General features: G+C 46.2%; 1 protein-coding gene across 2 annotated transcripts in view; it reads right to left on the bottom strand.

The window, feature by feature from the left end:
* Positions 1 to 2,586: 2,586 nt before the first annotated feature.
* Positions 2,587 to 25,369, bottom strand: part of BOD1L1 (biorientation of chromosomes in cell division 1 like 1) — a 52,560-nt gene continuing 29,777 nt past the window's right edge. The window contains exons 12-27 of one of the 2 annotated variants that reach the window (XM_086705431.1): positions 25,106 to 25,190; positions 20,950 to 20,993; positions 19,423 to 19,483; positions 18,050 to 18,120; positions 17,352 to 17,424; positions 16,039 to 16,112; positions 14,324 to 14,408; positions 13,886 to 13,959; positions 12,848 to 12,923; positions 12,614 to 12,648; positions 11,506 to 11,551; positions 9,679 to 9,728; positions 9,497 to 9,581; positions 8,930 to 9,083; positions 6,177 to 6,317; positions 2,587 to 3,358 (exon numbers count right to left, since the gene is read on the bottom strand). In XM_086705431.1, coding sequence (XP_086561557.1) covers positions 3,241 to 3,358; positions 6,177 to 6,317; positions 8,930 to 9,083; positions 9,497 to 9,581; positions 9,679 to 9,728; positions 11,506 to 11,551; positions 12,614 to 12,648; positions 12,848 to 12,923; positions 13,886 to 13,959; positions 14,324 to 14,408; positions 16,039 to 16,112; positions 17,352 to 17,424; positions 18,050 to 18,120; positions 19,423 to 19,483; positions 20,950 to 20,993; positions 25,106 to 25,190 — 1,272 coding nt within the window. In that variant the 3' untranslated portion in view covers positions 2,587 to 3,240. The remainder of the gene's footprint in view (positions 3,359 to 6,176; positions 6,318 to 8,929; positions 9,084 to 9,496; positions 9,582 to 9,678; positions 9,729 to 11,505; positions 11,552 to 12,613; positions 12,649 to 12,847; positions 12,924 to 13,885; positions 13,960 to 14,323; positions 14,409 to 16,038; positions 16,113 to 17,351; positions 17,425 to 18,049; positions 18,121 to 19,422; positions 19,484 to 20,949; positions 20,994 to 25,105; positions 25,191 to 25,369) is intronic. The other variant, XM_086705432.1, reaches the window with a different exon arrangement.

Below are 25,369 nucleotides of genomic sequence, written 5' to 3'. Positions count from 1 at the left end.
GTGAACTTTCCAGAAGGGCTGCAGGGTGAGGAAGCCTCTCTTGGAACTAGTGCTTTGTGTGATGTGAAGCTATTGAAACAGTTATCGCCTCCAGGAACTTTTTGGAAAGTTCACCTGGCGGTAAAGATGGCATCCATCATGGCCTCCAGTTCACCCTGCTCGTCAGCTTCTAGAATGCTCTCTTCTCTAGGTTCTAACCTTGCTGAAAACTCGCCTTATACTTAAAAGAAAGCAAATAACAACCTCTTCCTCTGGTCTGTCAGGAGTTAGTCCTTCATCTGGCTTCCCTCTTCCCCCTTCCGGGTCCTGTGCCTGGACAGCAATCTCTGTGCAGCACAGCTGTTTCACTGATGTCACCCTTCAACACCTGGGTTCAGACTCGAATCCCTGGTGCCAGGCCTGGTGCAGGAGCTTGTCAGATACATATTCCCCAGCACGGTGGCTTCGATGGGAAGACAGGCCCTCGATTTCCTTCGCCTCAGGGAGGTGTCAGTGGATGGCGAAGAACGCCTTACTCTTGACTTCATCATAATGATGGCTAAGCAGTAATTCGGGGAAACGTAAAGTGCTCTTGCACATAGGATGAATAGAAGACACGAAAATCACAGAAAGCAAGCAAACCTTTCGGCATTTGAGTTCGAATCGTCAACCGCCAGTCTCAAATCGGTTAGTAGGTTGACCAGTCGCTCGATGTCTGGGCTCCACTACAGGATGGTCCTGAGGTCGGTGGGCCTGCTGTTGAATTCCATCAGTGGCCCCCTCCCACGGGGCCTGGCACGGAGAACCCCGACCTGGGGGTTAGGAGAGTTGAGTCCCAACTTTGCCGCCAACCCACTTTGAGATCTCGCCGGGAAGAGGAACACTAGATGGCCATTCCTAATTGGGGTGCTTAGGGCAGGACATCGTTAGTAGGTTGTAGTCTTTAAAAAGCCTAGGTGGTGGGGGTGGGGGTAGGGGCATAACGTGCAGAGGCCTCAAGTGGGCAGGGAAGGACTGTGGTCGTGCACGACCAGCTTTAGCTCAAGAGGAATTAGCCACATCGCTTTCCACCAGGGGATTTTTCTGCCCCTTCGGGAAGTCTTGCTGGCTTATTCCAGACCTGTCTCAGCTCCGCGATGTGCTGGTGTTCATGTTGCTCGCGGAGGGGCAGAGAGTGGTGGGGACAGTGGTAGCTGGGCGGAGACCAGGGGATGGCAAACACGGAGATGGTCTGTGCGGGTCTCCAGGGGAAGCTACAGGCATTTGGCGCAGACGTTTCTGTGGAGGCGAGGGCGGTCTCGTCCCCTGCAGAACGTTCAGCGTTCTGACCTCCTCCCTTCTACTAAACGCCAGCAGGACTGAATCATCGTGATGACCGAGAACTGCTCCCCTGTAGTTCCGGTGCCCCATGGGACGGTGTCCCCTCCCTACCTGGCTTTTAGAACAACTGGAAGCCACAATGGCCTAGCTGAGTTCCCACCAGAAAACTGCATTTCCCAGTGCCGATATTTAGCTCCAACTTTATAAAGAGGCAGCACTTCCTCCTGGTCCAACGACTCTGTCGCTGTCAGGCCATGCCCAGAACGGCTGTGACCCAACCGCATACGCAGGTTTCGCACTGAGAATGCAGTTTGAGGTGTTTCTGGTAATCCAATCTAAACCCCACAGTGCAGAGACTGTGGCTCCAGGACTTTGGGGCCTTGGAACCAACTCTGGCTTCTTCCCTTGACTAAGAAAAGCCGCTTTCCATTTCTGAGCTTTGGTTAAATTCATCCACTTAAATGAAAACGAGTAACTCTCTTGTTCTTGTGTCCAAGGTCCCTTCCAGATCCAACATTCAGTTCTACCGAGGGGCCACCACGGACTCATATTTGAAAGTGAAAATGGAACAGTATCTCCAACACCAAGTATTTGAAGAGAAGAAGTGTTTTTCACAGGAAGAACATTTAAAATACGGAAAAAAAAAAAAAATCTTACCGCTCAAGTTTTGGAAACATCTTATAATTTATATATAAAATCTTGTAAGAAACCATGTAAAATGACAGAAATATCCACCTTACATTAAGAGTCAAAAAAAAAAAAATTCACACACACTGAATGTAAATTTTAATTATAAAACAATATGAACAAAACATTTTAAAATAATCTCAATTATTTGGCAACTCATCACATCCATTGCTAGAGACAAATTTGATCTTAAGAAAAATTTAATCTTATGAAAAAACTTAGGTTGGACAGTTTGTTCATATGGGAGTTAAAACATGTTTAAAAAAGAACCCGGCGATAAAGCCAGTTTCTATCTTGAAATCACCGTGTATAAAACAACATAAAATCCTGAAGCTCGACAGACAGGAGTGACCTCATCTCAATGCATTTCTCGTCACCGAGAAAGGACAATATGGAAAGAAAATGGTTAGAAGCCTCGGAGTAGCACAGAGGGGAGGAACGAACACCGACAGAGAGGTTTTTGCGGCAGGTGACGGGATGTAGGACCTCGCACGCCAGTGGGGCTGGAAGGAGAGCCACAGAGGCGAGCATAATCTAAAAACAAGGTACATTCTTAAAAACAGTCACAGCTGTGAACAGAAGAGCAATGCAGACCCTTTCTGGAGCTAAACTACTTTACTGGGATACATGCGAGAAGATTCTGTATTTCCTGCCGGGTCATATTCATATAGTTACAAGGCAGGCAGCGTCCTAAAACATCTCTACTGATGACTGCATAGCATTGAAACCCACCCCACCCCCTTTTTTTTATAAAAAAAAATAATAAAATAAAATAAACAGATATATAGTAAAGTTCACAGATAAGTTTTCTCTGTAAAATAAATAAAGTGTTCATTGATTAGCATCATACATAGAGTAAAATACAACCTATTTTTACATGTTTATATACTGTACACAGATTACCAGTAGGCAGCCTGGTGTCTGATGGGCTGGGAGGGTTCGCATTAGTGACGTGTCCCATCGGGAAATCCCAATTTCACATGTTAAAATATACAACTACTTTGTTTTGAGTTCAGATACAAAGTAAACTTATTTTCCTTTATCTGAAATAAATGTACATAATATCTTCTATGAACAGTAGTTTATAAAGCTGTTTAAAACAGAACAAGAAAAAGCTTGCACCTAGAAACTCAGAGCACATGCATGTCCTTTCCCTGGTTTAAAAAAAAAAAAAAAAAAAAGCTTATGGCCCCGAGGCTCGTCCCTCCTCTCTCCGCGGTGTCCTCCACAAGCCAGGGGCGGCGGCGGCCAGGATCACCGCTTGGCCTTCTTCGAAGGGGCTTCTTCCACCCTCTGCTGGCCTCTAGTTCGGGCTCCGGGGGGGCTGGCCTCCCTCTTGCGCTTGCTAGGAGGGGAGAGCTGGGCCTTCGATCTGCAGGAAAGAAAAGTCAAGGCAGTGATGAGGGCTGAAGGGAACGGCTTCAGTAACTTGGGAGTTCTTTAAACAAGGGGAGGTTTTGGACTTTAGAGCCAGGAGGAGAAAGCCCGGGTCACGTTTCCGCAGGAAGAGGCGGCTCTAGGGGGGAGCAGTGCTGACTGGTCATCCGCTGACCGCCTAATACAAACGGCACGAGGGCAGCTCGGAGGCCTGTAATCTGCTTCCAGCTCCCTCACGCTGCGGGTGCCCGCCTGGGTCCAAGCACCTTCTTCTCTGGGTCCTAGTTCTTCTGTCTGCAAAGTAACCTCCTCCACGCACTGCCCCGAGTTGAGACGGCCAGCGGGACCCCAGCAGGGCTGTCCGCTACATCTGGGCGAGGGCCTGATCGTGTTTCACGGGCCAGTTTACAGAGAAGGGCTGGCAATGGTAGAAAAGGCACCGGAGGGGGAGTTCGGGGCAGGTGGGGGAGGCGCACATGGGTGGCTCAGTCAGTTAAGTGTCCAACTTTGGCTCACATCACGGTTCATGGGTTCGAGCCCCCCATCAGGCTCTGAGCTGACAACTCGGAGCCTGGAGCCTGCTTTAGATTCTGTGTCTCCCTCTTTCTCTGCCCCTCGCCTGCTCATGCTCTGTCTCTCTCTCTCAAAAATGAATAAACGTTTTTTTTTAAAAAAAAAAAAAAAAAAGGCACTGGAATTTCCTAAGAGCATTCTGGCCAATCTCTTCGCTCTCCTGTCTGCCGTGACAATGATCTGTTGGAAACCTCAATGAATGGTGTCACTGTCCTGTTTAGTATTATATGGATGTCCCTGTTGACTATCTGATGGCTTTCAAGATAAAGTCATCCCGAGAATTCAAAAGTCCTTTACAGTTAGCCCTTGACTTCTACACCACCCTGGGCTACGGTCCTGCCGAAGTCCTGCCGTTCCCAAACACGACATTCCTTTACGTTTTCGTGCTTTGACATGTGAATTCTTGGAGAATCACCCACACCTCCCATCTAGCACACGTGCGCGTTTTTAGGCCCCAGTTCAAAAGCAACTCCTTCCGGGAAGCCGTCGTCATCACAGAGCGAGCTGCTCTCTTCCAACTAGAGGATACAGTCATCGTTCTAGAACGACACGTGAACAGACCTCAATAGGAAATGCCACTGGCATTGCTTCTATTAAATTTCGTTCACGAAAATTTTGTTTCGGTGATAGAGGCAGAATGTGAACACAGGTGATGCTGCAAAACCGTTTTGGCGTGGTTGGGGCCAAGGAAAGTTGAAAATCACGTCCACGCGTCTGCGTCCGCTAGGCTGCTTCTCCAGGGTGGCCGCTGGGTCCAGTACCGGGTACGCAGGCACGTGTCCGCGCCTGTCCGTGTGCTACCCGGGAAGGAGAACACCACGGAAGCCAAGTCTGCAGGGGCGGACCAGTGGGGCCACACCGACAGGAGAATGCGTTTGCTCTATCGTTCTTCTGACGGCACAGGGACAGAACTCAAACGGAGTCAGCTGCGCTTGTACAGGACGCGGTTCCGGCGGGCCCGCATGAGCGAACGTCCACCTCGAGCCGAGTCGGGGAAGCCGCCGGCCACTAAGTGAACACCTATTTGCCGGGCAGCCGGTGTATGCCGGGCCCGTGCCCCATGCCATGTGGCGGGGAACAGCAGCTCTCGGTCAGGGTGCTTCTTCCCGGCCGGAGGGGCTCGGTGGGCCCCCCAGGATGCGGTCTGTGACCAGCGGCACCAGCATCACCTGGGGCTGTTGGCAACGCAGACTCTCGGCCCCCCCACCCCGCAGAATGACAATCTGGCAATCTTCTTCCTAGCAAAAGTGTCCATGATTGGTCTGCAGTTCCGCTTTGGGAAATATGGACCAGACTTTCCTGAGATTCATCCCCTCCCTGATGAAATAAGGATAAATACTACATCCCACATAATGAGGATTAAATGGAGAATCTATGTGAAAGGCGCCTGGCCCTTTAGTCCGCTTCCCTTTCCAGGACGTGGGGATATCAGCGCATGTACACATTATACACACCCGTATGCCGTGAGAAGCAAACTGTCGTGGGACAGGTCGCGACAGCCTTTGTACAGCGTGAAGAGTCTTCTATCTTTGGTGCTATGACGTACGGAAAGTAAGACACGCCCCGCATCTCAAGGAAGAAGCTTACAGTCCGAGGGGGACCCACTGCCATCATCCTCCGCACAGCAGGCGAGAGGTGCGGCAGGAAGGACAGCAAAGACACCGAAGCAGCGGGGGGGGGGGGGGGGGGGGGTGCTCCTGAGGAGGGAGAGTCAGGATGGCAGTGCCTGGCTTACTGGGGGCTGGTGGCAAGGGCGCTGGAGACCCAGCACAAGCCAAGGCCAAAAAGGAGGCCTCGGCGCAGCCTGTGGGAAGCGGCAGGACGAAGGGGGCTGTGGACGGTGGGGGCTGAGCCAGAAGCGGCCGTTTTGCTCATTACCCCATCGCCTCGCCAACGCTCCGGCTAAAACACAAATGGTTCTGGGCTATGAGATGCCCGACCATGCTGTGCTGGGTTAGCCAAGCACTCAGACCCATGGCCACCTGGGAAGAAACACGCCTCGCCCTCGGCCCTGGTGGACGGGAGCCGGCAGGGAAGGCGCACAAGGGTCAAGGGCAAGTCCATGTAGGAGGGCCGACATTCCTTCCACAGCCACTCCAATTCCTTTTGGAGGAGGTTTCCATTTGGGAAACCAATGATCCCAAAAGACAGATCTTAAAGGAACTTGGGAAGAAAACATTATCGTACCAAAAATAGGCTCAGGGCATTAAAAAAGACTTGGAGTGTAAGCAGGGACTTACCTTCCTAATGGGGGAGAGTTACTAACTTTCTCGCTGGCAGATAACTTCTCTTTTGCTAATTTTTGGCGATTTCTAGAAGAAACTGTCTCTGGGCTGCCATGTTTGGATGCTGCAGGTGCCGATGGCTTGCTAGGATGCTTTCTGAAACAGATTACAGAAACACCGGGCAGTGGTACCCTCAGCACTCCAGTCCCGGGGCCTGTCCCGAAAGGACAAGGCTCCTCGTGGGTGAGTCAGAGAATGGGGACTAAAAGCAGAAAATGGTTGGTTTTCCGGACCGATGGTAAAAAGTGGACCTGATGTCGTCTACCACGAACTGCCCGCACGGCTCTGGATTTGCTTTGATTGTGTGGGAGGTTTTTCCATGATTTAGAGGAAGAGGAATCTGTGATAATAACAAATACACTGGCTGACAAGACAGCAATCCCCACAGTGCTCCCTGCGGGAGAGTAAGGGCCCAGAGTCACAGAAGTACAAGTCACAAGGCTAACGGATGAGGCCCTGGGACTGGGCCGAGTAACGGTCTGCACAGGTAACAGGGGACCGGAGAGCTGGCTCGCCAGGAAGCCCGGGAGAGAAAGCTCGTGTGAGCTGCTGTGCGGCTCCAGCGGAGAACGGAGAGCCGGGTGCACGGCTGGCTGCAGCGCGTCCCTACGAGATAAGGTGGGGCGATCCTCTCCCGGGTTCCTTAGCCCACACGTTGTGCAGGACACGTGTGCAGAGCAAGTGCTCCGGAGTGACACAGAAACTCTGGGGAACACATGGATGATGAGGGGGTTCAAAGTAAGAGGACACCTAGAAGTTGCCCACAAGCGTTTAGGGAAATGCTGGAGAGAAGCCCCCAAGGCAGATCCAGAACAAGGGCAGACGCCTCTGGGAGGCCAGCTCCTACTGCGCACAAGGAATAGAATGCCAAGCAGGGCTGGCTTCCCCGCCCCCGAGGACCCCGCTGCGGGAAGGCCTTCCGAGAGGAGCCGCGGGCGCAACAGGTTAGCAGCACTAACCCACGGAGACCCCGGCCAACCCCCAGCATCTGGAATTAACCAGAGCCAGAGCCCTGGAACCAATCAACGGATGCCAAGGAATCGAAACTAAGACAAGAGAATCCCTTTGTAAGTCAGAAGCCCTGAAGGCACGTTAAGGAGAGAGCTGACAACCTAGGCGATCACGGAATCCGAAGTCGAGTCAGGTTTGTTTTCAAAGAATGAATTCGAAACACCTGACCGCTACCTGCAGACGCTCACTCAGAGACCACAAGAAGGCCCACAGACTGGCCGTGAGGCGGGCCCAACTGTCCCGGCGGAGGCGGTGGCCCTGCAGTGGTTCTGAGCCCGATGCAGGGGACTGCGCTCCACTTCCCGCCCTCTCCCACGCACAGGGGACCGGACTCTGGCTCTTCTGCTTATCTGAGCTGCTCCAGCTAAAAACCAAGTACGAGGCCACCCGCCACCTCTCTTCACCATGCGAGTTCCTGAAGTCTTGTGGCTCTGAAATCTGATTCTTGGAGAAACCAAACTGTGGCGCCAGTAGCTGCTGATGAGTTAAGTATGGAGTGATTAGAAACGGTGATTTTGGAGCACCTGGCTGGTTCAGGCGGTGGAGCGTCCGACTCTTGATTTGGGCTCAGGTCACGATCTCACGGTTCGTGGGTTCCAGCCCTGTGCTGGGCTCTGCACTGATTCTCTCTCTCTCTCTCCCTCTGCCCCTTCCCTGCTTGCTCTCTCTCTACCTCAAAAAAAAAATAAGCATTAAAAAAAAAAACAAACTAAAAGAAATAGGTTGATTTAAGTCTTCATGTAAACACACGTCACTATTACTGCTATACGACGGTGACAGATATAATCAAGTGATACTCTTGAAATAAATGTTCCTGAACTTTTTGCTGAATCTTGGGTAATGAAAGGACAGAAGATGATACCACAATTAGTGGCTTGTGAATCACCTTAAACATGGAAAATACTCTCGCTTTAGTAGGTTAATAAACCATAAAGGGATGCAACAGGTCTCAAAACGTGCCCTGGGGAAAAGAACACTGACTGACACTAACAGGTGCGGGTGGGGGTATAACTGGCGAATAATGTCTGTTCAGACAAAGTTCAACAGGTTTCTTTCCTCTAGGACCACGCCAAGCCCTTGATATTCTCATGTGCACTGGGACTCCTGAAGGACAAAGAATTCACTGGCACTCCCAAAACTCATTTGCCCATGGCACTCTGTCTTCCAGAGGCTTCTGGCTGACCCAGGGCCTGGGAGAATGAACTCTGGGAAACATGAAGTAACTTATGTGAGGAAAAAATGGTCACGTGCGGGCAATTTCCCACGGTCAACCTGGTCCGGGCCACCGGCTGCACGCGCCTCACCAGTGACGGGTGTGCCTGCCTCCTCTCTCGCTGGAGCTGAGCCGGCTGCAGGCGGGGCCTGTGTGCGCGCCTCCCTTCCCCCACGGGCCCAGCACGGAATCCGAGACACCGAGTGACGCTCAGTAAGGAGCTGTACCGGGACCGAACGGGTTCCACCAAACGGGCTTTGGGACCCTGGCAAAGACTCGAATGTGAGGGTGGAAGGAGGGTTTCTCCGAGAACTGCAGGGTGCAAGGGCTGAGAGCACGTGCTCTCTGCTCAAGATGCAAGGAAAGGACACAGCTTACACCGCGGCACGAGGGGGTCAATGAAAAGAGAATCCCGTGAAACCCGAAGCTGCTTTCTGATGGGAGAAGCTGGTGAAGGCCTTTGGAAGCTCTCTGCCCCCGTTACCTCTGAGCCTCGGATCTGGTGGTGGACCTCGTGGTGGCTCCCGAGGGCTCATCCTCTTCCTCCTCTTCCTCGTCCTCCTCAGACTCCGGGTCTTTCTTGTCCTCGGTGGCTTCAGACACTGATTTCTGGCGTTTCCTTTCTGGCTCTGAAGATTCTGCTCAAACAGAAGGGTAACACCTGGATTCTACAATTCCCCGAGACACTTCCAGAGGAGAGTCATGGCGCTTAGAGCGTAGGATATGAGGGACTTGGAGGCAGAAGAAGCGGTTTTCCATTTCCTTTTGTTTCAGCACTTGCAACTCAGAACTGTTTAACTTAATCTCAAACACATTTGCGATAGTTTACTTAGGCAGTTCACAGCCAGCATTCACGAAAAATCCACATGTACTCAGAAAAGCATCTGGGATGTACCATTTCTGACATGGGATTAGAGCCATTTCACACATATTTATGTAATATTAATACTAGCTGTGCCCCACTGGATTTTCCCTCATCCAGAGAAAAACTCTTAAAAAGGTGATTTTGAAATGGTAAGACTCCGCAATTAAGAACGTGCCAGAAACATACCAGCGTCGTCTGACAGAGTGAGCGAGCGCTTGGGCTTTCTTCCTCTCCGACGCACGCTCGCTACTGCTTTTTCTTCACCATCATCCTAGAAGCAGTAACGATAAAGTGAAAAGGGTGGTTAACTGAACATTTACTAAGTTTATTCCTAAAGGATGGACCTTGATGAGAAAACTGACACTTACATTGCTCGTACTTCTTTCTTGTGGGGTAGTGGTTTCTTTATTGGACTCATCTTTAAGAAAAGGAAAATCTTTGCATTAATACTTGGTGTAAAATCAATTTTCAACAGTCTGGCTTGTTGTCTCCGAATGTACCAGTGCTGATTAATGCCATTACCCCAGCTGTCACCATCTTGTATCAGGCAAGCGGAGCTCGAGTCAGAATACCCAGCAGAAAGTACATCTGAATCCAAGTCGAGACCTCCAAATCTGTGCTTCAGACCCGTCAGAGGTCACCTGCGCCATCTGGGAAAATTATTTAAATTCCCCCAGCCTCAGTGTTTCACCTGTAAGCTGAGGACCTGGCTTAGCCCACCCTTTCAGCTCGAATGCTCTGAACCCAGAAAAGGAGGAGGAAAGGGACATCTGGGACACCTCGGGACACACCGGGAGCTGCGCATCTGGACGAGAGACCTCACAGAGACCTCAGTGTAGCTCCCTGTTATAATACCCATTTTACAGTTAGGAAAAATGAGGCCCAGGTAACTTGATGTGAGTAATTTGTTCGGAGTCACATCACAAGTGCATGCTAGCTGGAATGCTCTGACTGTAAACAGTTATATCGGAGCAATGAGAAAAGCACATATTAGAGGCCGATTTTAGGTTGTGCGTGCCTGGTCTTTACATACATGCTTCCTGTAGATGTTACAGCTTTCTGACGGTGTATCTGAAGTTTAGTTTAAGGCGCTGTTTGAAGTTATTAAAGTTATGTAGATGGAACAGTCACGTCAAGAAGGCTGGCAGTGGAGAAGCCTGCCTCAACCGGCCATCGTTACCGAGACTCAGAAAATCGCTGCCAAACCACTGATCACGCAGCTCAGATTAGACTCTTTCGAGGGGATTCAAGTTATAAAGGTTTCTTGTTATATGGATTCAAAATATTATAAAATTATGAATAAAAACTGGTTAAAAACCAAACATAAGAAGTCCCCTTTGTAAAAAAAAAACAAAAACAAAAACAAAAACAATAATAATCAGCCAACCTTAATTTTCCAAGAGACAAGAAAAACCGGAATTTGATCACAAGATCAAATGTGATCAGTTAAATGCGGAGAAGTTTTTAAATCACGTATTTGCTTTACCTTGCTGAGAACATGTACTTTCCTGATCTAACCAGCTGTTTATTTGATCCCAAATCGTGGTCACATTCAGCTTTTTGCCTGTGCCAATCCTTTAAAACCCACCAATGGGTCTTGTTGGTTTTAAGTACAAAGTTTTAAACCACGAAAGTAATATATACACATTGTACAAATTCTGGAAAACGCAGGTAACGAAAAGAACACGGAATGTTCCCATGATCCCACCACCCCGGGCCAATCATTGTCAACATTCTGGAGTATTTTTCTCCTTGGAACGAGGACCAAAATAACGGAAGCAATTTTATCTCTTGCACTCTGCCTCCAGAACTGCACAGGCTACTTTCAAAACTGTGTGAGAACAACAGGCTTTTGAATATCAATTCCTGTCTTCCTGGTACGAATGCCCAGTCCCCAGCCTGACCCATCTCTTCCTTAAACATACCTAGTAAATTATGGTTTGGACACAGCAGTGTCGCCCCTATTTTACTTTTGGTTGCCTTCACCCTCCTCTCTGGAGGCTTCCTCAAGAAGCCTGAAGCCAAGAAGGCCTCCTGTCACAAGAGAGGCCAGTAGCAAGAGTCTCCCAAGGGCTACGAGGGCAACTGTTGAAACCCACTTCACTGAGAAACAATGAAACTCTGAAACCTTCCCCCATAGGCGGCCGCCTCCGCTGTGTCCCTAGATCCCGTGCAGAGCAACGCTCGAGGCATACCTGCTTGTGTTAATTTTGGTTTGCTGCCAGGTGGAGACTGTTCTACCTAAATTTAAACAAAGAAAAAACTGAAGTCAGCAGTTAGTTGTCACCACCAAGAAAGTCAGCAATTACGTAAGGAAGGTTTCAAGATCGCTACGACGTAGGCAGAATCTGTGGAACCTGTCTCCTGTCGTTGGCTAGGTCTACCAAGAGAACATGGATGCCGTGCTTGTGAACGCATGGTCTTTCCACAGGAGGACCGGGGCTGCCACGAGCCTCGTCCCCGGCCGCTCTGCTGCTATGCTGGGAGAGGAGCACCGGAGGGGACGTGGCATGGCCCACTGTTAATATTCCCCAACTCGGGCAAACCATCTTACACGTTGTAAAGTGCATTCACACGTGGCTCCTCGGTCCTGCTGTCTTCTAATAACTCTACTGAGAGAAGCACGGCAGGTACTGTTACGGTTCTTTACATGCAAAGACACGGGAGTCTCTGGAGGCTCACATCACTAGCCTAGTGCATAGCTCTGGCAGGAAGTGGCAGAGTGGAGACTCCAGTTCCATTTGGTTTTGTTAAAACACTGGACGTGTGTTTGTCCTTCTAATAACGCTGCCCTTGAAACTCATGCAGTGAAGTCTTGACGCAATGATTTTGTTGGACGGTACACGTCAGGACCAAAGACAAAGAAGAGATAAAGTATCGCTGAGGATTTTCCTGCACTGATATCAGGGTGCATTTTAACACGAAAGGAACTCCATAGGGAGTAGTAACAGGTGAGACACAGTGAGGGTTTCCATAAAGAAGCCATTATCTAAAAATCACATACAACAGCCATTTTCTACATCTTATTCAAGGATGACAAGAAGGTAAGTCCCTACGTAATTTCTATATAACCAAACTTACACGTGAGGGTGGTATCGGACTGAAAAACAGTATGTTTACGTAAAGTTACTGGTAACTGAAATGTTACTTAAATGGTTATTCAGGATTCTATTTGAGGAACTCGTTCAATGCTTTCCAAATATTAAAAAAAAGTAAAGTGGTTCAGAACACGAATGCTGCAGTATATACTATCCAGGTCCAGAGCAAATGCTCCCAGATCTCTCACGCGCTGCAATTACTCACAGTGACAACACCAGGATCTGTTTTGCAATCTTCTTCTAAAAAATACAAAAATAAAAATCTCACTTAGAAAATCAGTTTGAAAATATCTTTTTTTTTTTTTTTTACATAAGCTCTATGCCCGATGTGGGCCTCAAACTCACAACCCTGAGATCAAGAATCTAACGACTGAGCCAACCACGCCCCCCTGGAAACGTCTTTCCTGTGAACCGAGAACACATAAAAATAAATACCTACTTGTTTTTAACACTGTTTCCACGGGGTATTTACGGGGTCTTCCTCTTTTCCTTTTAATAATTACTGGCTGATCCTCCTAAGGGGGGAAGGAAACAAAGAGCAATAAAATTTTGTTGTTATCTCCAAATAAGATTTAGAGTTCTCTCCTAAGACGCAGGTCTCAGATCCCAGCTCTGTCACTTAAAAACAAATACCTGGCTCAGGGCTCCATTCCCAGTCGTGCATTCTGTCACCTTGTAAACACGGAGAGCTGTACTACTAATTCATGGAGTCCTGGGGATTAGGTGATGAGCTAACGGAAGTGAGTGCTTAGTGTCAGCTTTTACTTCTGCAGTCGACATATATGTGCACTTAAATATGGATTCAGTCCTAGTCACTTGTGACCAAATGTTATCCCTTATAAAAAAAATAAAGCAGGCCACTGATCTTCTCATACACAAGTGTGAGAAAACAAAGAGAACTATTCAGAAGTTGTATCAAGTCAGGCAAACTTGGTCACAGTCATCTGGATGTGGCTGGTGTATAGGATGTTTCCCTTGATTTATGGGCCTGTCTCAGGCCAGCGGGATTCTGCCTCCACCGCACCCCCGCCCCAGGCTCTGCACATCCCCCAGAGTAGAGGGGGATGTGGCTGGAGGTCGGCCTGCCCTCCTGAAAGTGGGTCCCATTCAGCACTCGCTGTGGGCCTTCTGTGCACCCGGCTGTGCTGTCCCCGTTTCGTCCTGTCTAGACTCCAGGGCTCAGCAGTCCTGCTCTCTGACCTAAACATTGAGGTACAGCTCTGGGCTGATCCTACATGGTCGTGACAGAAATAGGTCTCTTAAAATGTTCGGATGAAATGAAGTGAAAATGAAGAGAACAAGATTAACCACAACGACACCGATGATACGATGCGTGGCGTGAAACGGCCCAGCGCGCTGAAAAAACGAACGACCTCAAAGGCACCTGGCAAAACCTTTCGGTAATCGCCTTCAACGCACTCTATCTCTCGTTAGTACTCGTGTATCTGAACAAGAAGACAGGAAGGACACTGCTTACCTCCTGAGATTTCACCGTGTCATCGTCATTCTGCTCCGTCTTTTCGCCAGCAGCTTCCCCGCCACTGTATTCGTCTGCAGAAAGAGCACAGCTCAGTTCACTGCTGGGGACCCCGGGCAGCCGCGTCGCCACCACACCCATCCAAGTGGCCTACGCGGTCCCAGTCACCGACGCGCACACACGCCATCCTCAGGCCTATGCCGCCCAAGTTAAGGCGCTGCAGTCTGGCTAACTGATAAGCATACTTTGGGTAGAGTTAAGATCCAAATTCAAAACTATTCCCAAGCCCTGGGGCTATGAAGTGTGAGCCACTGGATTCTCCGGGAAGGACAGCTGAGTCATCTGCAGCTGTGGCCAGCGAAGCCTGGGGACAGAGACGCTGACACTTGGAAGGATTAGTCTCTCCCAACAACGTATCTAAGTCTGTGTATCACTCACCTTTTTCGTCCGTGGCCCGTGAGGCAGTGCTGTTCGTCTTAGAGCTCATTTTAGATAATTCTTCCAGATCTCCTGCGTTCTCCTCCTATGGAGAGGTTGAACAAGACCAGAAGCTTCCTCACCCTGCCTCCTTTTGTCCTTCCCAAAGTTTTCCTTTCTATTTCAAAAGGTATTTCCTAGGAGTTTTTGTAGAAGTTTGTTGCACAATTTTTAAAAAGTAACTGTTTTTGCTGCTAGTGAGGCTATACCAAAAGATACAAATTCCCAAGGTAGACCCACAGGAGATAAGGCTAGACTCTACAGCAACAAGGCCATTCTTTTTTCCCCTGCAAAACAGAAATCACTCTTCCTCCCTCAGGCTGGATTTTGTCTTTTTGTGAGAAACTCCAGAGAAGAACTGATAGGAATTTGCAACAGATTTCTTCTGTTCGTTGGGAGGTGGAGGAGGAGGTAGGGGGTGGGGTGGGGAGGGATGAAGGGGAAAGTGCCTGCGAGAATCTGGGGGGATCCAGCTGGGCTGATTTAGAGCAATGATCTCGCAACACATGAAGTCATCCCTTAGGGGCAAAAAAGTTTTGAGCAAGAAACATCGAAATGCTATACTGTAATACTAACATAGTACGTAAACAAAACCACATAAATTAAAATATAAAATGGGAATTCTGTCTTACAACATTGAAAATATTATCGGTATGTGATTTTTTTAGTGAAAATGGTTGGTATCTTTGACCTAAATTTAACATGAAAAAACTTACATGAAATTGAAGGGAAAATATAAAGGTACCCCTTCAACCTGGTCTCTCCAAATCTAGGTGTACTGTCTCAGGATTCTTGTTCAGCACAGGGCAGGGGGAGGGATGCGGTTAAAATCCTCTTTCTTTCCTTCACCATGACCAATTGAAATTCATGACATTACATGGCTCCCTCTCTGGTTGTTAAAATCCTGCCATTACTTTTTATTTAGTTCATTGGTCACTGGGAGAAAAGAGAGACTCTGAACTGGTTTTACTAAGCTAGAATTCAACTGCATGTATTGATATAAGTTGACTTCAATACTTCTGGAACAAAGTGGAAAAAATAAATTAGGGAAAGAGAGAACAGGGAGACGGAACTAGTTTGGAAGAGACAAAAAGCAGTACTGAGTCTCAGAAATGGAAGCGTGCCCAAGAAGAGGTGTCGCCAGGAAATGCAGAAACGGGGGCCTGGAGAGCAAGGGCAGAAATACAAATTTGTGAGCCGCCTCCCTGAGTCCTCAGGGGAGAATAAGACCATGTGAACGAGAGGCAGTGGGTGAGGCCAATCCTTGGACTACTTCTATTTTAAGTCCAGGAAGTAAAGAAGAAGGCAGAATATTGAATTTTTAAAATAACGTGATGCGTCACTGTATTTCAATGTTTTGGTGCAAGCACATCGGTAGCATATGACACTTTGGAAGAAAACACCTAGAAACCTTAAGTAAGTGAATATGACTGAACAGAAACCTCAGCAATGGTTACATATAAACTGTGATGTTACTGCCCTTACAGCTTAAAAAGATCAAGTGCAGTATTTGTTGTTTTGCAGGATCCTAAAAAATATACCTTTTATGATAAAGTGACTATTAGAGATACATGAAGTAAAAAGGATACGAGAATGAGAAAGAAGATCATAATAAGTATTCACAGTGATGTAATTAGGTTGCCCCAAAACCTAAAATTAATATGTGGAAAAAATACCTTTGTATCTTGCGGCTCAGTTTCAGAACACTGTGCTGTTTCTATTCTGGAATCTAGGACATCTGGATTTTCATCTGTAAATCAGTTTGGACAGAATCACAAAGGGATAAAAGCTAAATGAAAAATGAAATGCATAGTTCTATTTTAAGACACTTTAAGGCTTCTTTTTTAGTCTTGTGATATAGTGAACCCAAAAGTTACTCTAAATGTATTTATGTCACGTGACTTGAGCACTGAACACTGATGGTGGCCCTGGCAAAACCAGGAAAGCAAAATATAAAAAATAAAACAAGAAATCCACAAGTGCTCAGATGACACCAAAAAAGCAGCAGGTTCCATGGAAAGGGCTTAGGGCACACGGAGTTCCTGGAGATACGTTAGCACCCTCAATGAGTTACCACCTAGAAGGTATAGTTTAGGGATTAAGACCATGGGCTTGGGAATCAGATTTACTTGGTGGGAATGAAGTCATCGTCTCGCCAAACCTTCACTTACAAATTCATTTACAAAATGGTGATGATGCCTAACTCACACAGTTATTATGAACGTGTATAAAATAACATGAATGGTGCCTAAAATATGAACTCGAGAATTAAAAAATAATTACATGCTCCTAACCAAAAAAGGAAATTCTTTTTCACATATTCTTTCTCATATTATTTAATAAGCATTTATTGCATTTCTATTTTGTGTCAGGTATCAGTCTCTGTACCATCTAATACGGTAGCCATTAGCGACACGTGGCTGTTGAAATTTAAATTAAAATTGAATGAAATTATAAATCCAGTCTTCCGTTCACACTGATGGCATTTTACTGCTCAACAGCCAGCCACATGTGGCTCTGGCTACTGTACTAGACAAAACAAATGCAGAATATTTCCACCCCTGCAACAAGTTCTGTTGGATGGCACTGTTACAGACCGTGGGAAAGTCAACAATATGAAGCACAGAAGGGCTACTGCATTTAAGCTTCACTAACACACTTCACGAGCTCTGGGGGGCATCTGTTTATGATATAAAATAAGGAAACTGGTGGCCCCTGGCAGGGTCCAGGCACAGGTTACAGAGGGACCCATAAAACCCAGGGTTTATGTCAGTCCCAGTGATTGGGTCTTCTGCATGTAGTTTCTAGATCAAGTCCAGAAAAATCCTTGAGGTGCCAACCCAGTCTGGACATAAACTGGACTCAAGAGTTGTAAAGTAAGTAATTATCACCCTCAAAAATTTTCTAGGATGTTTGCCCAGTATTTTGGATGTAAAAATAATATGATCTTCAAAGATGTCTAAAAGAGGAACATATATATTCTACATACCCTGTTCATCTTCTGAAGAGGGGTAATGCTTCTTTCTTTTTCTTTTAGGCATCTGCCTTTCTTCCTCTTCAACCTGGAATGAAGAATGACTATATTAAAGGCAATACAATCTGGGACCACATCTATTGAAATGACAGCACATTATATTAGCTTCTAGCCTCTGAAATAAATTTTCATGCAATTTTTTTTTTTTTTTTTTAAATCTAGGATAGCATTTTTGGCATCTAGATTTGGATGAGACTTATTTTGTGAGCCTGAGTCTTTTTTTTTTTTTTTTTGGATCTGAATGTAAATCCATACGAAGACATCTAAATCTGTTTCTGGTTAGATACTGTAATCCAACAACTCTAAAATACGTTCTTAAAGAAGTATTTCTCGTTTTTACCATCCCTGAAGTCCAGCTGTGTCTTACAATCAATGGCATGTCATAAATGAATCGGTAGGGCTCTTCTCCTCCTCAGTGGCCCAGAAAAGAGCCAAGGAAAGGCAGGGTATGAAGTAACACTTAACCTTCCTGACTGTACAACGTGGACACATCCCAATAACTACTTACACAACACAAGAGCATAAACAGATAAAAGGGATACGGAGATTCATTTAATTTTTAATACATACAAAAAAGTGAAGCCTTTCTCCGTGCACCGGTGAAAACACTAGGTACAAACCGTGAAATACTTGAGTTTCTTATGAAAACTCACCTCTTTAGGATTTGCTTCAACACTGTGATCTCTTAAGGCTTCTGTGTTGTCTTTTCTGCCATTGGACATCTCTGATTAATAAACAACAAAAAAGAAAAAAAAGGTTAAATTATTCATTCCGGTACTTATTTGAGGGGCGTGCGTGGCAGGGGGAAGGACTTCATAAATCTTTGTGACGGGGTCCTCACGGCAACTACGTCAGGTAAGCTCCGTGATTTCCATTTGTAAAATGTGAGTAAATGGGTTTGTGGAAGGATGAAGGTCACTGGACTCTACACAGAGTAGCACCATTTTCCTCCAGCTCATGTAGCAACATCTTGTGAAGACGTATCCAAGGAAAACAAGTCCTTGTTTCACAGTCCTCCGATTAGCGAACATTCCTGAGTCTGATAATACTAAATATGGGAGACGATGTGGAGCTATAATTGGTACACCACCTGGGGACACTTGGGCACAGTCTGTGAAGCAGAGGAGGCAGCCAGCCGCTCAGCAACTGCACACCCAAGTCACAGCCACACGACTACGCGCTGGGAAACAGGTACAAGATCCCGCACGGCGGCACTCTTCGTAATTGGGAAAAGTTGCTAGAACCCAAACGTCCACCAACCAAAGCAAAACAGGATGAAGGTGGTCTAGTCCCACAGTGGAATACTAATGTGATTTCAATTCTATCTGTAACATTTTTTTTCCCAAAAAGCCGATAGAGCAGATATACCAAATTTTAAGATATGACAAAAGTAGGTGCTGAGTATTTGAGTGTGTAGAATTACCGCTGCTTTACTTTGGTTTGAAACACGGTACATAACGTGTTACAAAAATGCCTCTTTCCCCATTCTTGGAGTAAGGTGCCCACAGCAGGAATCGACTAAAGTCTATGTTCTGCTTGAGAGGAGAATAATCCCTCTGCAATTGGCAGCCTCCATAGGTTTCGTGGAGGCCTGACTCCCGGGAGAAGAGCCACATAACCGTGACACCCCTGATCTACCAAACTGGGACTGTCTGTCTGAAGGCAACACAGGTACTTAGCATAAGTACTAGGAACTGCTCTTACAGTACAGACCACGGGGAACTATGCGTTTTGTGTTCCCACCGGATTTAAGTCCACTGTGAAGTTACCGGCAAAGTTCTAGCAGCTATTTACGGCAAGCCACCACTCACTTATCTGCCAGAGGGCCTTGAACAAACACTGGACTTCTCCAAGCCTCAGTTTCCTCAGCTACAGAAGTGATGCTGCTAACACCTATCAAATGATATGACCTGAGTAAGAGCCACTTTGTGAAGTAATTAGCACAGGGCCTGACAGACAGAAGGCCCTCGACAAATGGTAACCACAATTAATACTAACGTCAATAGTACGAAATTCATTAACTTACCTTCTTGGTTATGAGATTTGCCATGAATTTCTTCATTTGTTCTGGAGCCTGAATTTTTGACCTAAACATACCATAGGAAAGGTTATTTATGGATTGTGTCACCAAAGTCTTAAAGGCAGAGAAAACAAATAAGGAAGATAGTGGGCACAATCTGGTAGTCTGTGGGAATGCTGAAATGGACTAGAACACATGCTCAAATTTCACCCAGAAAAAAAAAAAAAAGTTTAAAAAATAAATTTCACCCAGAGGCATAAGAGCAGAGTGCTTTTGAAGAAGTTTTGGTTTAACAAATTATCATCCCACTGTGTTTACTCTCCTTGTCTTTAAAATGGTTATGGTAAAAGTGTAAGAGGTAAGAAGAATTTTCTGATTTCTATGAATTCTCCTCCCATCCAATGATCCCTCATGACCTTTTCCCCCCTCTTTATTTAAAAATGCTGAAGGATTCTGTCATTCTGTCATCATCTCTCTCTGGCAAATCTTGTCAATTGTGCTTTTATTTTTTTAGCTGAGGGAAGTCTTAGAATACCCTACAACACTCGAAATCTTAGCTACAGAACTTTATGAATACTTGGAAAGGACAGTGATGCCCTCACTGGGGAAAGGCAGCTGCCGGGGGGCCTCAGGGAAATGAGGCGGGGTGGAGGCCTCCACATTTGGAATCCTTTTGGAGGATAAAGCTGAACCAAACCCAGTGGGCTTTTTTCTCTTCCTTCTCACTCAGCTGACTGTGGAGGAGTTTTCAGCTACCATACAGGATGTTTCAAAGGGGTGAAGTTAGCCCTCTGATATCTGCTGGTGCAGAGCTCCCCCAGTTCTCTGGGGGCACTGGCAAGAATGTGTCTCTTTGCAACTTACAAGCATTTTACAAAATGTTCTCTCCTGGTAAGATATCAGGTCCCTATCAGGTCCCTTGTGCGTTAAGAGAGACATAAAATTTCTTCCCAGCACAAAAGGGATTATGACAGCCACAGCTGGGAAAGAATACGTATGCACGACAATCACAGTTGAGTATCTTCAGAAAAGCTCTCCCCAAACATAAAACGCCCTGTAGTTTTCAAACGGTTTTGTCCACAGCACCAGGATAATTTCAGACGCCGCAATCCAATGATCAAACTTGCTACCATTCATAAAAAATAGAAAGTTCGTAGTTCTTTGAAGGATTGCATTAGAAATTACCAGGTGAGTTTCCTAGTCTGAGGTACGCAGGCCTTCTTCTGTTTCCTTAAATGCTTCAAGACACTGGTCTAAGGAGTCACTAGCACGCGGTACTGCTGAATTCAGGGAGACCCTTTCCTTCTGAGGAAAACAACTAAATTTCACGACATCAGGGGACACAGTTGAACGCTGGCTGGCAGTCAGTGCAGCAAGAGCAGTCAGTGTGCTGCTCTCGAGTGGAGAGCACATTACAAGCAGCCTCCTGTCTCCTAAAGAATGCACAGGACTGCCCTCTGCGAGACGCCCCTATACATTTGCTCTCAGAACACCAGACCCCACGACAAAACCCAAACCATGACGGTGACTTACATTAAGTGATTCATTCACTGAGAAAGGCTCCCCCTGTGGTCCAGCTGTTCAAAAACAAAAATGAGAAATAAGGACACCGAATACGGTTTCTGAACCACAGAGAAACAAATTGAGAACTTTCTAAGGTAAGGTAGGGGCTATGCCGCTAAGTGGCCTAGCTGCCTTGTAAACTATGAGATTCTGACCAATTGTTTTCTACAATTCGTGTCTGCCATTATGCCAGAAAACCAGGAATTATTGTTGTCGGCATTTTTATAATAATGGCAGTGGTCCATCAAATCGCTGCAGCTATTTAACTATGTTGGTGATCTGAAGCTTAGAAGAAAGGGAGACCTTTGCAAAGTGACACGGGTTCATTTAAAAATAATGTCATCAAGCAAAAAGTCTCATTCTATCCCTTCAAACAGCAATGGTCTATTTATATTCTCTGGAAACTTGAAGTACAAGGTCTACTGTTTCTACTCAACAATGACAGAACACACATTTTTCTTTTAAACAGCTTCCTTTTACGTAAGTAGATCTCTTACTGAATCGTACCTAAACACAGTGAAGTCATCTGGATTATACTGTGGGAAAAAAGACTTCAGAATCCAAAAACGTCACCTTGACAATTAACAAGGGGATGTTAATTATTTGTACTCTAACACATACAGACCAATTTTAACTAACGCATCTAGGTTTTGGATAAATTAGTCACTTTTTTTTTTTTTTTTTAACGTTTATTTATTTTTGAGAGAGAGAGAGAGAGAGAGAGACAGAGCATGAGTCGGGGAGGGACAAAGAGTGAGAGAGGGAGCCATAGATTCTGAAGCAGGCTCTGGGCTCTGAGCTGTCAGCACAGAGCCTGACGTGGGGCTCGAACCCATGAGCTGTGAGATCATGACTTGAACCGAAGTCGGACGCTCAACCGACTGAGCCACCCAGGCGCCCCAGTCACTGTTTTTAACATGTCACCATGAATGGCTTCTCAGGTCTTGGGGTGATCCCCGAGGACTATTTGATACTTCTGCTTATAAGGCTCTTGAGATCACATGCTCTGGAGGCTGTGCCTTCAGATGGTTTTGCCTTGGAGGGTCCCTGTTCTGACCACTCTGGACAGTCCTGGGTGAGGATCCACACACACCGCTCATAACACACCGTCCTCCTCCGTCGCCTTGTCTACCTAATGCACACCTGCTCATCCTTCCATAATTTGGCTTCAACTTAGGGGGAGTGACCAGCACTTACGGAAATTTAAACCTTCTATATTCTTTGACCCTTCGATTCTCTTTCATGGAAATACTTGGGGGAAACACAGAACTATATGCCTATGAAAGTTCATCGCAGCTTTATTTATAATAGTAAAAACCATAAAAACTGGAGACCACTAAAGCTCTAACAAATGGGAAAATGCGTTACAGACTACTTTCAGCTGTTAAAACAAATGAAGTCAATCTGTATATGCTAACACTGAGTTAAAAAAGAAATTACAGAACACTACAAATACTATGATTTCATCTTTGTTTAAATACAGAATTGTATTTAAGGTGGGTATCATGAAATGTGGGAAACCTTGCTATGCACTTCTATGTATCTTACTTTCTATAATTAAAGGGGAGAGAGAGACTGGTTCAGCTTAAAGCCAGGCCCTCCCCAAGGCCCTCCCAGCAGAGCTAGCCCCACCGGTCATGCATGTATTCTTACACAGAGAACCTTCCTCACTGGCAGTTACTTCTGCAAACTCCCTGAGCACAGGAACCACATTCTCCACCTCCATTTCCTTGGTACTCACAAGGAACCCCGCTTACTAATGTTTGTTGGGGGAGTAATTTAAAGAGCCAAGGTCATCATAGTAAATATAACAGCTGCTCTCCCAGCCCCTTCTCCAAGAACTCAGACTGTGGTCTCGGATACTACGTGCTTCCAAAGACACTAACTCTACTCTTACCCCAGGAACAGAGAGCACTTGATTCACTTTGAGTCAACCAGCAAATCATATTCATCTGGTCATAGCAGTTAGTTTAGAGTGGACAAAGGTATGTAAGCTGAAATCAGAGTAAGTCTCAGGATTTTGGCCAGGAATGACAGGACAACGATATTTCTCTGAAGGCTCACAAATGAGAAAGCAATTATCTCTGTTGGGGGCTGAGGGAAAGGGAAGAAGTTGGGTCTTTGGGGACCTCATCATGCTCCGAGATCTTGCTCTGCCTGAACTTTGCAGTTGTGTGAATACTATGGACTGGATGTTTGAGTCCCCCGCAAATTCATATACTTAAACCCTAGTGCCCAGTGTGATAGTATTTGGAGGTGAGGCTTTTGGGAGGTTTCAATATCATGAAGGTGGAACACTGTGATGGGAGTGGGGTCCTTGTGGAGAGCAGAGGAGGTAGGAAATCTCCTTCTCTGCAGGCATACATGTGAGAACATAACCAGAAAGAGAGCCCTTACCAAGAACCTGACCATGCTGGCACCCTGAACTTGGACCTCCAGCCTCCAGAACCATGAAAAATAAATATGTCGCTTCAACACTCAGTCTATGGAATTCTGTTCTAGCAGCTGAACTGCCTAAGATGCTGAGCGCACACATTCCCCATAAACATTGGTAGGGTTTCTGTTACTTGCAACCAAAATCGCCTTGACCGTTCTACGTGGCTTATATGGACATTCCAACATTTAAAAACAAACAAAAAAGAACAGACTTAAATTTGGTCACATACTCTCAAGTTCCTAGTATCTTTTTCCCTGGTTGATGTGCAAACCAGAAGAGATGTTACAGTACTGATTAGAAACAAACCAGAAATAATTGTCCATTGTCACCATTCTCATATCTATTTCCCTAACCCAGTGATTCTCGAAGTGTGGTCCCAGGACTCCTAGGACTCCTGAGATCTTCCATCAAGGGGTCCACAAGGTCCAAACTATTGTCAACACACTAAGATGTTATTAACTTTTTAAATTCATGAGTCCACAATGGAGTTTTCTAGAGGCCACGTAATGTTCCCAGAATTATCTGAAAATGCTATTAAAAGCCGACCATTTAAGTGTGATGCTGGGTTTTCTTCATATACTTCAATCAAGACAGCATCAGCAATACACTGAATAAAGAAACAGCCCCGAGTAACCAACTGCTTTCTATTAAAGCCAGACTTACAGAGATTTGCAAAAATGCAAAACAACATCACTTTTCTTGGCACATTTTGCCGTTTTGGAAAATGTGCTATTTTTCATGAAAAAAATGTTACTTGTGCTTAACCTATAGTGAGCTGGTGATACTAACTCAGTTTTGGTTTCTTATTTGATAAATGCCAATGGGTATCATCCACGTAACAAAAGCTGTCTGGGATCCTCAATAATTTTTAAGAATGGAAAGCGGTCCTGAGACCAGAGTTTGGGAGCTGCTGTAAATCCTGGGGCTCTCTCCTACGAAGCCTGCAGTGGACCCTGGAGACAGCGCACAGAGACCGGGAGGAGCCTGTGCGTGCCGGGAGCAGCTCTGTGCTCGCAGGGGCCCAGCCAGAGTCCAAGGGACAACAAGCAGAGCTTTGAAGGGATGCACGGGCTTTCCAGCTTTTGGAAAGGACCTGTGACAGCATCTTCCGTGGCAGGAAGGTGCAGGGAGCCACGTGCTGGGGAAAGAGCAAGAGTTTGCCTCCTTGCACACTTACTTGGTAAGAAGAGATTTAAACAAGTACCTTACATGAAACTGACAAAGAGTCAGTTTGATGAGAAACTGTATATGCTAAGATAAGAAAGAGTATATGCTAAAAATGAAATAGGAAAGAACTCTCTCCAACCTATTTTATTTTATTTTTTTATTATTTTATTTTTTTTTATTTTATTTATTTTTGGGACAGAGAGAGACAGAGCATGAACGGGGGAGGGGCAGAGAGAGAGGGAGACACAGAATCGGAAACAGGCTCCAGGCTCTGAGCCATCGGCCCAGAGCCCGACGCGGGGCTCGAACTCACGGACCGCGAGATCGTGACCTGGCTGAAGTCGGACGCTTAACCGACTGCGCCACCCAGGCGCCCCCCAACCTATTTTAAAAAGTGAGAGGAAAATTCATATAGCCTGTGTTTTATAATTATGAATCAGCTATTGATTTTAAGCTGCAACAGAAAGTAAAAACTGTAGACCAGGAAAACAGTAACATGGACAACCACTTAAAAGGGCTTACCTGCTCCACTTGACTGTCTCCCATGCAGACTTTCTGGTGCTGCTAGAATTTCCTGGGTTTTCTCTTCCTCTGATGGTACAAATGTCTAAAAAGTCCAAAGCACCATAAAACACTAAGTTAACGGAGGTTCTGACGACAAGAAGGCAAGACTAACCTCAAGGTAATGAAGGCATCTTGCATCTTGTAACAATATAAAAGACCACGTTCAAGTCTGTGCAGAATTGAAAGCGAACACATGCCAAACTTTGAAAACGAAAGTCAGTC

This window comes from Puma concolor, chromosome B1, assembly GCF_028749965.1.
Source record: "Puma concolor isolate L17-30 chromosome B1, mPumCon1.1.hap2, whole genome shotgun sequence".
In the NCBI taxonomy this organism is placed as follows: domain Eukaryota; kingdom Metazoa; phylum Chordata; class Mammalia; order Carnivora; family Felidae; genus Puma; species Puma concolor.
The sequence above is the reverse complement of the archived record's forward strand: the minus strand, read 5'-3'. Positions and strand labels throughout refer to the sequence as shown.